Source organism: Physella acuta, unplaced genomic scaffold (assembly GCF_028476545.2).
Source record: "Physella acuta isolate Inbredline_101_S28 unplaced genomic scaffold, ASM2847654v3 ptg002039l, whole genome shotgun sequence".
In the NCBI taxonomy this organism is placed as follows: domain Eukaryota; kingdom Metazoa; phylum Mollusca; class Gastropoda; family Physidae; genus Physella; species Physella acuta.
This window is the reverse complement of record NW_026733542.1, coordinates 81,966-95,542: the sequence shown is the minus strand read 5'-3', so window position 1 is coordinate 95,542 and position 13,577 is coordinate 81,966. Positions and strand designations below refer to the sequence as shown.

Here is a 13,577-nt window from a genome sequence, read left to right as displayed (position 1 = left end):
GGGGAGAAAAATTCTCTTCAAGAAATGGCACCAAAAAAAAAGCATGTTTTAACTTAAAATTGGCTTCCCTCCAAATGACCACATCCAGGTGTAAATTTTCACCAAATGCCTTACATGTGTTATTTTAAAAGCTGAACATTCTAATTATATCCAATGTGCACCAGTAGCCCTTTGTAAAAAAACAGTATTGAATCATAAACAAAACGAGGGGGGGCTTTACTACAAATGTTATAAGATACTTAGTGTAGTAAGAATGTGAATGAAAACTTTTGCATTGATCAGCTATTGATTAATTTTATCTTTCTATAATTAAAGAACCACAGGGTTAACAATTTCTACATTAATGCTTTCTGAGGTTGTTATAATTTTTTTTACTATTATCAAAAAAAATTGTTTTGTTTCCCCAAAATAATAAATGAACATTAATTCTGTTATATTAAAAATCTACTTGTTTTCAAACAAGGTAATTATGAAAAATAATTACTTTTTAAAGGTTGGATTAATTTCATTTTATTTTAAGCCAGATTAAATTAATTATTCCTCTTATTTTTCTTTGTAAAGTTGTATCTTGATCTAATTAGATTTATGGAAATTACACCCAAGATTGTGTGTTTAAACAATTACCACCTACCACCACTATGCACATTCTAGATGGATGAGCTTTATTTAAAAGAATTGTTCAAATGAAATTTGTCAAAAATGATTTATGGAGGTTTGGTAAGACTTTTAAAAATATTTTTGTTTGTAAATAGATCTGGAATGAGACAAAGCACAACAAAAACATACATATTAGAACCATTTTACATAAATTAGCAACATGCCGTTCAATCAATAACAAAGGTTCAAGGAAAGGTCTTACAATATATGGTGGCAAAAAAACATACAGAAAAATTAATTCCTCCAAAAAATCTTACTAAAGAAGCTTCCAATATCCATACATTATTGGTATAAACATATTTATCACATGATTTATCACATTTATTATGACTTGGGAATACAGACATTGTATGTTACTGTAAAAATAGGTTTTCTGCCAATGACATAAAATAAACAAAATACAACCTGTGAAAAGAAACATTTCTTAGAACTCATTGATCCCTAACTGGCCCAAGCCGTAAAGTATCCTAAACCTATCACAAACAAAGACAACATTGATACAAAACGGAAGTCCAAGTCATACTAAATCGCATTATAATTATAATGTGAGACTATGAATCAATGAATGATATTTCTAATTCTATCAGAATTTTGTCCTAAATTATAGTAAATCTGTCTGGAGGGTACAGTGGATGTTTAGTTACCAACAAGTAGATCTACAACTATTAACTAACAATCAAGGGCACAGCTAACTTTTGGGGCACTTAGGGCAAAGCATCTTTTTTACTACCCCCACCATCCCCCAATAAAAAATGTGTTAGTCGAGTTGACATAAAGTACCCCCACTTCCAATTTGGCAAGTTCTGGGGCACTTTTTACCAGTCACTGTCCTTTTACTATGAATTTGTTGGTGACACTCAATTTATGTAGAAAACAGTTGCATAAGTCTGTGAAACCATGTAGCAGACTACACTGTTCTGTTCACTCATATTTTGTATAATGTATAATTCAGTAATGAGCTTTTAGTTTTTTTTTATACTCTGTTTGGCATCCCCTCCTAGGGTCCACACCCCCCCCCACACCCCCCACCCACTTGCCCTCCCATAGTTTTGCCTCATTGTAGGTAGGGCTATTCAACTAACAGGATGAAGATCAAATAGAATTTAGATCTAAAAAGAGATAGAACAAAATAACTCTATGAAAATTAATAGGCTGGTGGAGAATTAAATCTATTAATAATAACTGAATAGTCTTTCTTAATAAATAAATAATGAATGAGAATGATGAGGACTTTATTTCCATTGACAGTGAAAGTAACCTGATGTATTGTATTGTGAATTGCATTCATTTCAGGCCCTATATCATTTTTTAAAATCATTGATTATGAATGATCCTGATTTAAAATTTTAATAAATAAAATCATATAGATCTAGATCTAGTATAGATCTAGTTAAGTATAGATAGGCTAGATTCGGCTAGATTCTCTTGAGATATCTAGATCTAGAATAGATCTACTAACAACTACTAATGTAGTTTTAGGCAATTTAGGCTTAAATTTTTCTTTTGTAGGCTGTGGTGTTTAACTGTAATAGTACTAATAGATCTAGAATCTAGATCTAGTAATTTCAAATCATTCAGTCAATGATTGTCAGTCACAATCACAGATAATCAGATTCAGTCTTCTATGAACTGTTAAAGTAAAGTAGGCTAATCATTGAGTTTTTCTAAAGGGGTATCGTCATCGGTTTCTAAGCAGTCAATGTGTCTAAAATCGGTTCTCAGCTTGAGCAGAGAACCAAAGACTTTCGGCGAGTTTCAGACATTTCAGAGTGTGTTTGACTATCGTTCGTCTGCTTGACTGTGATTGTGTTCAGTTAGTTCAGTACTGTTCAGTCAGTGTGTTGTGTTTCCTTTTTTCTACTTTATCAAACTTAAAACTATAAATAATAATGCAATGTATTTTTAACAATTTCTAATCTGTATCTTTCAAAAATTTTGATTTAACTGATCAATATAGACATCTAGATTTCTAATATTTAATAACTTACACAAAACTATGAATTCGTTTAACAGGCTACAAACATTAAACAAGAGAAGAAAATCAGTCAAAATCCTTCATAATTTGCCGATCAACAGTCAACAGTAAGAAATTATTTTACAATCAAGTAAGCAGCCTAGTATGTTTAGCGGACTATGCAGTTGAAATCAATTGAGTGACACATTTTCTTTGTGACTTTTATTTTTATCATGTGACAAACTACGAACATGAAGAGACATTATGACAAAAAAAATAAATGGACGACCTTTTCAAATATGTATATTAATATTCACTCAGGGATGTAGCCAAATTTACAGGTTGGGGGAGGGTCGATAAACAAAAAGAGATCATCCATAAAGAAAGAGGGTCATCCATAAACGAAAAAAATTACACGGGCTGTGGAAAAAGCTCTGTTCCTCATCTGCATACGACACACATCGTCACAAAGAGAGCTATTACAATATTTAGAATCTATTTCAAAACTAAAACCATTTCAGGCCTACCGAGTGCGGTCAACATAGTGTCTCAGTATATTTACCAACCTTAATTAGACTACAATTCACTTAAAGTCTTTAGGAGGGGGGGGGGGAGGCAAAGTTATGGCAAAAATTAATCCGGTTTCTAATATTATTCTGTAAAATGCAAACATGTCGCACTTTCTGAAACTCCCCCTCTCCTCGTCCCAAAAATTCTATCATCCCCTGGGGGAGTATATCAATTTGACGTCATCCTGCTTTGACAATTTTACCTCATACCCACGCCACATCGTCATAAAAAGAGTCAGGACCCTCCTTTCCCCCATTTAATGAATACTAAAACAGAGTTTACTTCCAGGCATCTCTTCGGGGGGGGGGGGGGGGGGGGGGCAGAGGCGTAGCGAGGGGGGGGGGGGCGGGGGGACATATCCCGGGCGCCGACCTTAGGGGGCGCCAAAATGGGTTGGAGAAACAAATCGAAAGTTCGAGGGGTGCAAATGGAAAGTTTGAAGGGGGGGGGGGGGGTTGCAAATTGAAAGTTTGTCCCCAGGCGCCGGTCAGGGTCGCTACGTCTCTGGGTGGGCTCTGCCCCCCCCCCCCCCAACGAAATGAAATTTATATAGAAAATATATACTTTTAACAGTGTCCGCCCCCCCCCCCCCCCCCCGAAAAAAAGTCTACCGCCCCCCCCCCCCCCCCCCCCCCGAAAATTTCAAGTGCCCCTCCCCGGAGAAAAAAGTCTGGAAGAAACACTGTACTAAAGATGCAAAACTTCACTCTCTAAACAAAAGCAATTTCTGTTTTTTAAACAACGATTTATTTCTCAAAAAGAGACCTGCCTGTTTATATTATTTTCCCCGTACAGTTACTGACAGAGGCTATGTATTATGAATATTTGCGCACGTGGTAATAGTGTTCAATTTTCGTTATTTTAGGTCGTTTTTCAAATGTTAAAATGCCAGACGCACTTCTTATAATATACAAGGTCACAAACTTCATCTCCCCCCCCCCTCATTAGTCTTTATATGGTAATGAAAATTGAAGGACAATCTATTTTCAAGGCTAAAGTTGAATGAAACACACTTGAAGATCTGTACGTGGCCCTAGCACTTGCTAAGAATAGACTACTTATGGCACACTGATTAGGCTACATGAAATAATTTAACATTGATATAGGCCTTAGTGAACAGTGTTTCTTCCGGACTTTTTTCTCCGGGGGAGGGGGGGGGTGCACTTGATATTTTTTTTTTTGGGGGGGGGGGGGAGGTGCTCAACATTTTCCGGGGGCGACGGACACTGGTAAAAGTATATGTTTCATTTATAATTTCCATTTCGTTCGGGAACGGTCGACTTTCTTCGTGTCCGCCCCCCCCCCCAAGAGATGACTGGAAGAAACTGTTAGTGAATACAAAACAAGGACTCATAAGGTATAGTGCAACTTTTATTGGATGTTAAAATCTTCTACATGAATACAGTAATTATCACAGATCACAGTTTGTAACATGCTCAGAGTAAAAATTTAATTGGAATGTTAATTAATGATTGAAAGGCTTGCTCAGTTGTGTATTATTGTAAGTCAGCTACTGTGCTATTCAGTGTTTATGTAAAAAAAAAAAATAAAAAAAACGCCAGATTTTATAACAACACAGTGGAGTTGAGAATTGACCATCAAAGTCCATCTTAATTAACAATGAATTACTCTAAAGCAAGTGTAAACAGATGTCATCAGTAGAGTCAAATTGCGAGATGGAGGTGACAATAAACTGATTTACTGAGAAAATAAGCATTGCCCCCATTAATTTAACAACTTATCTGCCTGAGGTCAAGATGACTAGACACCTATTTGACTTCTTGGTAATTATTAAGGCCGATTCTAGCCGGAAGAAGATGCGCATATTTACTAAACAGCGCTAAAGTGACCTGGTTTTTCTTAGGCTGGGGCGCAAAAGCTTCTTCCAACTAGTCATTTCGAATTATTAAAGTGCTATGTTGAAAGGCACACATTATTAATTAACTAACACAATTTGCAAGAACTTGTACAATGCCGGGCTAAGATTTTGCCTTAAAAATCAGAAAATTTTTGTACATCAAACTAATTTCCAACAAATTTAGAATGAGAATGTTGATTATAATGTTGATGTCATTTATCAACAACCAAGATTTTAATTAAAAAATATTATTTTAGACCTACAGTGTTAAAAAATACAGCTTCAATAAATTTATAAATATTTATATGTAAGTCAAATAATAATTTGTGGAAAAGTTTAGGAGTAAAATGTTTAAAAAAAATAAAAATCTAGTAATTAAAACATGGAATATAAATGAGACAGTAATGATTAGGATGATCAAAAATAGATCCCAAGCTAGAACAAAAATATTTAAATACAGGACAATTAAATATATGGTGTTTGATAATTTTTAAACTGACTTCATTTGGTTTAATACATAAACAGCTTGTTTGGTCAATAGATTGCTAAGTTAAAAAAAAAACGTTAGTAAACTTTAAAAATAAATTGTACAATGTTAACAGAAGCAAGTGTTGAAAATAGCGAAAAAGAGCCGAAAGTAGACATTGATACATCACATACAAAACCCAAACTAAAACAAAATCATTCAAATCTTTTTTTTTTTTTTAAATAAAATAGTTATCACAAAACTTCTAAAAAAGTTATTGTTTAAACATGGAAAAAAATGTTTGAAAAAAATAGATTTGATAAAATTATATTTGGTTAAATAGATTAAAGGAATTTTATTTAGCAAAATTTAAAAAAAAATTAAGACTCTTTTAAACCATCGTTCTTATTTCCACATGAAAAAATGTACACAGCATTAAATATATTTTCTTAGAGTAAAAAAATAAGTTATGTTTACATCAAATGCCTGGGAAAAAAAGTTATGAATTTAGTATGGAGCTCTTTTTGTTAGACATTAGCCATGAATGTTACACAAATTTCATTTTATTTAGTTCACACTAGTTCACATATTTGACAGTAACATCTGCTTGATAAAACAAAATGTAAAAAATGTAATTTGAAAACCAGATTTTAGAATCACTGTAAATTTATAAAACAAATAATCTCTTTAAATTATTTTTTTCAAAATAGTCGATTGATCTTTCTCAAGGAATTTTTATCACAGATGATTAATTTTAACATATTTTCAAAGTTTCTTACATACATATTTAGGTTAAAGATTGATGAAAGATCTGTTGACTTGTATATGATGGATATTTTTTTCTTAAACCAATTTTAGTAGCGCACAAAAAAATTGTATTCAAATATTCAACAAATTTTATAATGGATGTCAATGGCTTGCACAGCAAACATTCAAATTCGGGCGAAAAACACTTGGAACATGAAACATTTTACACAAAGTATACAACAATATCATTTGTATATAAATCACTTGGTTAGCATAAGCTATAATAAAAACATAAATATATAGATTTGTATTTTTTATCAGTGTCATGGGTAAGGCAGGCATGAGAAAGTCTCATTCATCTGTCAGTGTCAATATATTTAATAATTTACTCTGATCAGCAACAGCAAAAGCCAGTTCTCTTTGTTAAGAATAAAAACATTCTTCCAGTGTTAATACCAATGTTGATTGTAATGTAGGATAATTAAAAACAGTTTTCTTTTTATGAATTTCCACAGAACAAATATTAGTATTTTTTATGGTCCTGTTTACTTTGATCAACTACTGCTAGAAAAAATTATATTTTAAGAAATAAAATATAACACCAATTTTGATTCTAATACAGACTAATTTTTAAAAAACTGTCTTCTGTAAAAGATTTTCAAAAAAAAATATTTTTAAAAAATCTGAAAATGGTTACAATAAAAATAATATATCATAATTAAATAACGTAAAGAAATTAAATGTTATTATTGCATTGGCTTCATGAATCTCTTGTGTTTAAATTTAGTAAAACAATTGAATTAGCTAAGCATTTTAAGGAACAAAAATATCAAATTTGGAGTGTTAAAAATATTTGATTTAAACATATTTAGACATATTTTTAGCTTTACTTTCATATTTATGTTGATATGAAAGACCCTTGCAGTAAATTAACAAAGGTATCAAGGACTAGTGAGCAGGTATGGTTTGATTGAGGGAAATATACTTTTTAATTTCTTCCCTTAGCTGCTCTGATAGTTTGTTCCCATCCAGGTTCATCTCCAGAATTAAAATGTTCCTCTTCAACAGGTCTAAAATATATCTACCCCCTTCATCTGTGATGCCAACATGGTTGAGGTCAAGTGTGGAGAGGGATGAATTCTCATACAGACCACCAGTGATCTCTTCAATGCCTCTGTTCCCAATGTTGTTCTGATCTAACGTCAGCGTCTCCAGTGATCTTGTCTTTTTTAGGGCTTGACCAAGTGCTTGCCACCCTTTGAGAGATATCGCTGGGTTCGACGCCAAGGTGAGCGTGTCTATCGCCATTTCTGAACGAATCAGCCTGCAAATTGCTTGCATGCCATCGTCTCCAAAGTAACATCTGCTGAGGTCAAGTTCATGCAGTTCCTTAAGAAGGTCTTCTTCCTGTATTGTCACACCTTCCCCCATGGCGGCGATGTTTTGGTTTAGCTGTGTACAATGAAAAGAAATTAAACTTAACAGATGTTGAATGATAAAATAAATAATTAGTTGATATTTAATAGGCTTATATATATATATATATATATATATATATATATAATATTCCATATTGCTTAAAGAAGATTTTCGGTTTACATGCCAGCCCCAATAGCTGCAACTTATGTGAGACAACTTTCATTTGGGTGGTCCATAGTTGGGGAGGGGGGGGGGGAGTGAGGGTTCTTTGATCCCCTGTCTAGGGTACTGCTCTAATCTTTCAGCACCCACCTTTTCTTCATGAAAACTCAACAAGCCATCAACCAACTGGTTTACACCTTCATCTTGCAGCTGGGTACCCCTCAAGCTATATAAAACATAAGGGAAGAAAATAAGCCTTAATGTGAATACATATTTTAACAGGCTACCTTAAACATTTCATTTATATAGGATGATAGGAAATAGTTGTTAACATAAAGCGAAGACCCTGCTAAAATAAAAATTTTTTTTAGCTTCAGTGATTTTCTGTTTGTTACTGACTTTATTATTGATAAGGTGGAGCAATGCAATGTAGCAGTGTGTTCAAGTATTTTTTGTTTCATTTCTCTAACAAGATGAAAAACTTAACTAGCTTATAGAATATTTTTCACAATACTAAATCAAATTTTTCTATTGTTTCTATTGTAAACTTAATGTGAATCATACGCGATTAATTAGGCTCCTATATTAAATAAGTATGATAAGTATTTTTGTGTGTTTTTCATTCACATAACACAACATTTCTAGACATAATACATAAAATATAAAGTAGGTGGTCAAAGTGAGAGTGGGGAGGGTAGGGAGGGGGGGAGGATAAAAAAAATCATGTATGCTGAACAATAATTCCACAGTCTCATTATTAAAAGAATTTAGAAGTATACACTTCAGACAAAAATATGGTGATTATGAATAATTAGATACACCAATAACCATCCCAGCACCATACTATAATAGAAAGCTGCAGAGAAGTAGAAATGATGACAATGTAGGATTATACAATTTTATTGATGTTATGAGATTATTCAAAAAGGTGGAAATAAAAGTAATCAACTTACAGAATAGCTTCTATAGATGGTTTCTTCTTTAACACATCCAATAAATAGTCCACACATTTAGATGTTAAAGGATTATCACTTAAGTTCAAAACCTAGTAAAATAAAATTACAATTCTTGTATGGTTTCATGTTTAAACATTACTGAAAAATTATTAACAACTTTGTAAAAAACTTTGCAGAAAAAAGAAGAGACAAATAAGCTCATATTGTGATGATTAAAATTAAAGTCAAACTGACCACTGGATTAGACTGGGATTTGCTGATTGCATCGCCAAGTTTTTTAATGTCCTCATCGTTCAAGCTACAGTTCTCTAGAGTGAGGTGGCTCAGCCGAGCATTGTTCTCTAAATAGTGGGCCACTTCAGAAATCTGTATTAATTATTGGTTTGTAAGAGAAAACACTTTACTGTAGATTTTAATCATGTAGATTACTTGCATAAATCTGTTTATTTAAATTAGTCTTCAACAAATTTCTTGTAACAAGAAATAATATTCCAACATATTTTCTTTACTTGTAATTAAACAGAAAAAATACTTAACATTTTTTATAATTAATTTTTATAAGCCTTATAACTAAGAAATATTAGGACATCGAAAATAAGTCAACTTTATGTTTAGGGCTTAAAAAACTCAGTAAATAAAATTGTCTTAAAGACCATTCTAGAATTATGTGTTATTTAAAAAAGAGAACATAGCAGCTATGTTAAATTGTACTGGGTCAAGATTTGGGTAAACAAAAGAGGCTTCTCGGCTAACCATAGGATAACAAAAAGTCATAAAAACCAGGAAGTGACACAACAAGAAAACAAATATGCCAGCATTAAATCGAAACACCAAACCTAAACCATAAACCCTTTTTGTAAATAAATAAAATACAAAGTTAAATCCTACCTGGGTTTGGTTTAATCTGACATTAGTTATCTCTAGTGCAGGTTTATTTTTCTCCAGCTGTGCGGACAGACTTCCGTCCATTTCTTTATTGGATATGGGTCCGGGTGGTGTGTCTTCCTTCACTGCACCTGGTTCTTTCGTGGGTCTGGATGGTACATCCACCTTCAGAGAACTTGGTTCTTCTGACTTGTTACCTGAGTTTATAGTTGTTAGTGAATCACTTTAAAACTATAGTTAAAAGCTAAAGCAGTAAAAGTGATCAAATGTTTACATTTTTAGTAAAACAGATCTCAGATGGTAAATAATGTCTTGGCTAAATTTTAGCAAAGCACATAATGATTTTAATTCATTTTTTATGTTTATATTTCACACAACTACATTGTTCAATATTAACTTTCAATGTAATTTTTTTAGAAAGAATAAATATTTTCAATTAAAGATTTTATTAGAAGAAAAAAAAGAGAAAAAAAGGTACTATTTTCACCAAAAAATTAAGTTGTGCTCAAGTTTTTCATACTAATACTTTATTAGCTTTTTAAAAATTATCCAACATAAAATTAAAAGAAAATCACTTCAACATGAAATGTTTAAAATGTCTTATCATCTCTCATACCTTCATGGGCATGTACATCAGCCACTGTTTTGCCATGTGCTTCAGACTTTGTCACTACCTGAAAGTAAAACATAATACATAATTATTTATTTAACCAACATAAACAAACTTTTTAAAATATTTTTCAGTGTCTATTTAGCTGTACAAGATGCAATGGTAAGCAATGTGGCCTTGTTTAAAATTGTGAAAACAATTATTTTGAAAGAATTTTAAATAACTGTACTTAAGTGGAAAATCTCTTTTAAAAAACAGTAAATGATATTTAGATTTTAACTTTTAAGTTAGCTTTATTAAAAATTTTTTTTTTTTTTAAATTACTTGTTTTTTCTTCTTTGATTGGCTGTCAGATGATCTTGCACTGCTTTTTCCACTGCTTGAACTACTGTCAGAGTCACTGCTTGATTCATTGTCTATAATAAACATACAAGTAATTTTTATTAAACTTCGGTTACTTTAAAAGATGGACTAGTCTTTAGGTAAAGTTTAATTATTAGATTAATACGTTTAAATAAGTTGTAAAAGAAAAATATCACATTAAGTACAGAAATGATTGCTTATTACTGGTTTAAATTTAATGGCAAAGTTAATAAATCATTTAAAAAAAACAAGGACCCAACAAAAAAGATTTGGCTCATTTGACAAATGCGAAGTTTTATTACTTCTTGTATTGTAGATGTAGCAAAAAAATAAAATTCTCTCTAAAAAATATCTGTTTATCTTTATAATTAAACATTTTTTTTACTAAAACACCTAAACAAAATGACTGCACAGACGTTAATTACCACTTGATTTAGTTTTTTTCACAAAATCCACAGGTCCAGCCATTGTAATTGGTGAAGCTACATGAGTGAGAGCAATCTTTGGTAGATGTTCCTCACTGTCTTTTTTCTCCTCCACCACAAAAGATTTCTCATCCTGTTGGTCCTCTAGTTTTTCATTCATCTGATCAGCAGCCTCTACTTTAAAAGTTTCTTCAGGAAAATCGTCAGTATTTGTTGGGTCGTTGTCCAGGTTTGGTCCGTGGTCTTTGATGCTAGCTGACCCAGAGGATGTGGAGGAGGATGAGGATGAGGAAGATGACGAAGAAGAAACACCTAAAAAGAAAAAAAAATTATAGTATTAAGAAAAATTATTTACGCAAAAGGAAGTTGTATGATATACATTAATTAGGCATTCCATTAAAAAAATTAAAATTGGCTAATTAAATGTATGAGCATTGCAAAAATATTGTGCTTGATGTAACTAGAATAACACTGAAAAAATTTTCTTTCTAGCTTCAGTAGTTTTTTTTTTATGAATTTTTTACGTAATGGGTGAATGTCCACTATATTTCTTTGTAAGTCATGAAAATCACTGTCCCCTAACTTTGAAATAGCACTGCTCAGTTATTTTTAAAGATACAATGTTAAAACTTTGCAGGATCTTACTTCAGCATGTTAGAATAACATATATTAATTGAAATCATTAAGTCATTCACTGGGAGCAGAATAATTAGCATTCCTTTAAGGGATACATTACGGCTATTATGGGCCCTAATTTCTAAGTTGCACTGCTCAGTTGTTTTTAAAACTACAATGTTTAAACTTTGCAGGATCTTACTTCAGCATGTTTGAATTACATATATTAATTAAAATCATTAATTCATTCACTGGGAGCAGAATAATTAGCATTCCTTTAAGGGATACATTACGGCTATTATGGGCCCTAATTTCTAAGTTGCACTGCTCAGTTGTTTTTAAAACTACAATGTTTAAACTTTGCAGGATCTTACTTCAGCATGTTTGAATTACATATATTAATTGAAATCATTAATTCATTCACTGGGAGCAGAATAATTAGCATTCCTTTAAGGGATACATTTTGACTATTATGGGCCCTAATTTCTAAGTTGCACTGCTCAGTTGTTTTTAAAACTACAATGTTAAAACTCTGCATGATCTTACTTCAGCATGTTTGAATTACATTTATTAATTTAATTATTAATAGACTTGCCAGTAGCAGAACAAATTGAATAAAAAGGTAGTAGGCACTAATTTTTTTTTAATAAATTAAACCGAACAATTTATCTTAGGCACACTGACAAGCCAGGAGTTTTATTTACTGAATGGTTGTCTTTAAAAACTATTATTATTAGCAACACAACAAGTAGAATAACTTAAATAACATTTCAGGAAGCCTACACCAAATTAATAACATTGCAAGTAAAAAAAAAAACAACTCATCTCTGACTATTATCTTATCAGGACAAATGTTTTATATTAAATGATTCTCCATAAATAATTAAATTTACACAATTAAACAAAAAGCAAAGTTAATATATACATCAAAACAATAAACTTTTAAGGTAGACATAGCTTACATCAATACAATAACAGGTGAGACTTGTACCAAGTTAAGCTTTGTACAACATGGACTACTACTGTCATCCTAGCTACTAAACACAAGGTCACCTGTCAGTAAATCAGTGACTAGAGATGTCATTGTCATGTCATAGTCAACACTGTCAGTTTCCAATTCATCAGGTCCCCAGTAAGTAATTGTACATTTCATTGTCTTAGTCTTCTGTTGCTTAAAATTTACCACTCTGCCAGAATACATTTTATCAACTCCTTCCTCTGTCCATAAATGCTTAAGTAGATGTCCTGTATAGGTTTCAGTCAGTTCAGACATAGGATTTTCTGAAGTAATATACATTGCAATGAGGCCCATAACTTCAGGAGACGCAGATGAAAACACACTAGCATTCATATCTTTAGCACTCAAAGCCATAGCAACCTCTTTTTCTAGAGCCTTACGGTTGGATTGTTCATGTTTCTGACCAGCTTCTAGCATTCGACGCATCATCACTGCTTCCATCATCTTCTTCCTTTGTGCTGCAAGTTCCCTTGCTCTGTACCCCTCTTTCATTGCAAAATAAACTAATCTATATTGGGTCATTTTGTCCTGTTGCAGAAGCCATCCTACAGTATCATTTGTCCGTCCTCTCACCTTTCCGTCTACAAAACCAGCTGTCGCATTAGGGGCCCGACGCCATAAATAGTCAGTCATTCCTAATATTCTCTCAGCTGCCATGTTGTGTGAAGGAGCAGTTGAAGCTTGCGTCAACTGCTCAACTGTAGGGCTAGAAAGGTCGCCACTGGTATATCGAACAAACTGGCGGTCAAAGACCTTAACAATTTCATGTAATATTTGCTTCAAAGTTTGCTTTACTTTATCCCTGTGGGATTCAATATTGTTGATGATTGCTGTCAGCACCATGTCTGAAGCTGCATCAATGGGTTCATTAA

At 32.5% G+C, this 13,577-nt stretch overlaps 2 protein-coding genes across 3 annotated transcripts in view; both read right to left on the bottom strand.

The window, feature by feature from the left end:
• Positions 1-2,767, bottom strand: part of LOC131931825 (uncharacterized) — a 31,798-nt gene extending 29,031 nt beyond the window's left edge. For both annotated transcript variants that reach the window (XR_009384363.1, XM_059288675.1), the window contains exon 1: positions 2,646-2,767. The gene's annotated coding sequence lies outside the window, so the exon portion shown is untranslated. The remainder of the gene's footprint in view (positions 1-2,645) is intronic.
• Positions 2,768-6,131: 3,364 nt separating this feature from the next.
• LOC131931820 (dentin sialophosphoprotein) overlaps positions 6,132-13,577 on the bottom strand; it is a 36,414-nt gene continuing 28,968 nt past the window's right edge. The window contains exons 24-31 of the mRNA XM_059288664.1: positions 11,073-11,384; positions 10,609-10,700; positions 10,291-10,348; positions 9,678-9,871; positions 9,024-9,155; positions 8,787-8,878; positions 7,984-8,059; positions 6,132-7,704 (exon numbers count right to left, since the gene is read on the bottom strand). Coding sequence (XP_059144647.1) covers positions 7,201-7,704; positions 7,984-8,059; positions 8,787-8,878; positions 9,024-9,155; positions 9,678-9,871; positions 10,291-10,348; positions 10,609-10,700; positions 11,073-11,384 — 1,460 coding nt within the window. The 3' untranslated portion in view covers positions 6,132-7,200. The remainder of the gene's footprint in view (positions 7,705-7,983; positions 8,060-8,786; positions 8,879-9,023; positions 9,156-9,677; positions 9,872-10,290; positions 10,349-10,608; positions 10,701-11,072; positions 11,385-13,577) is intronic.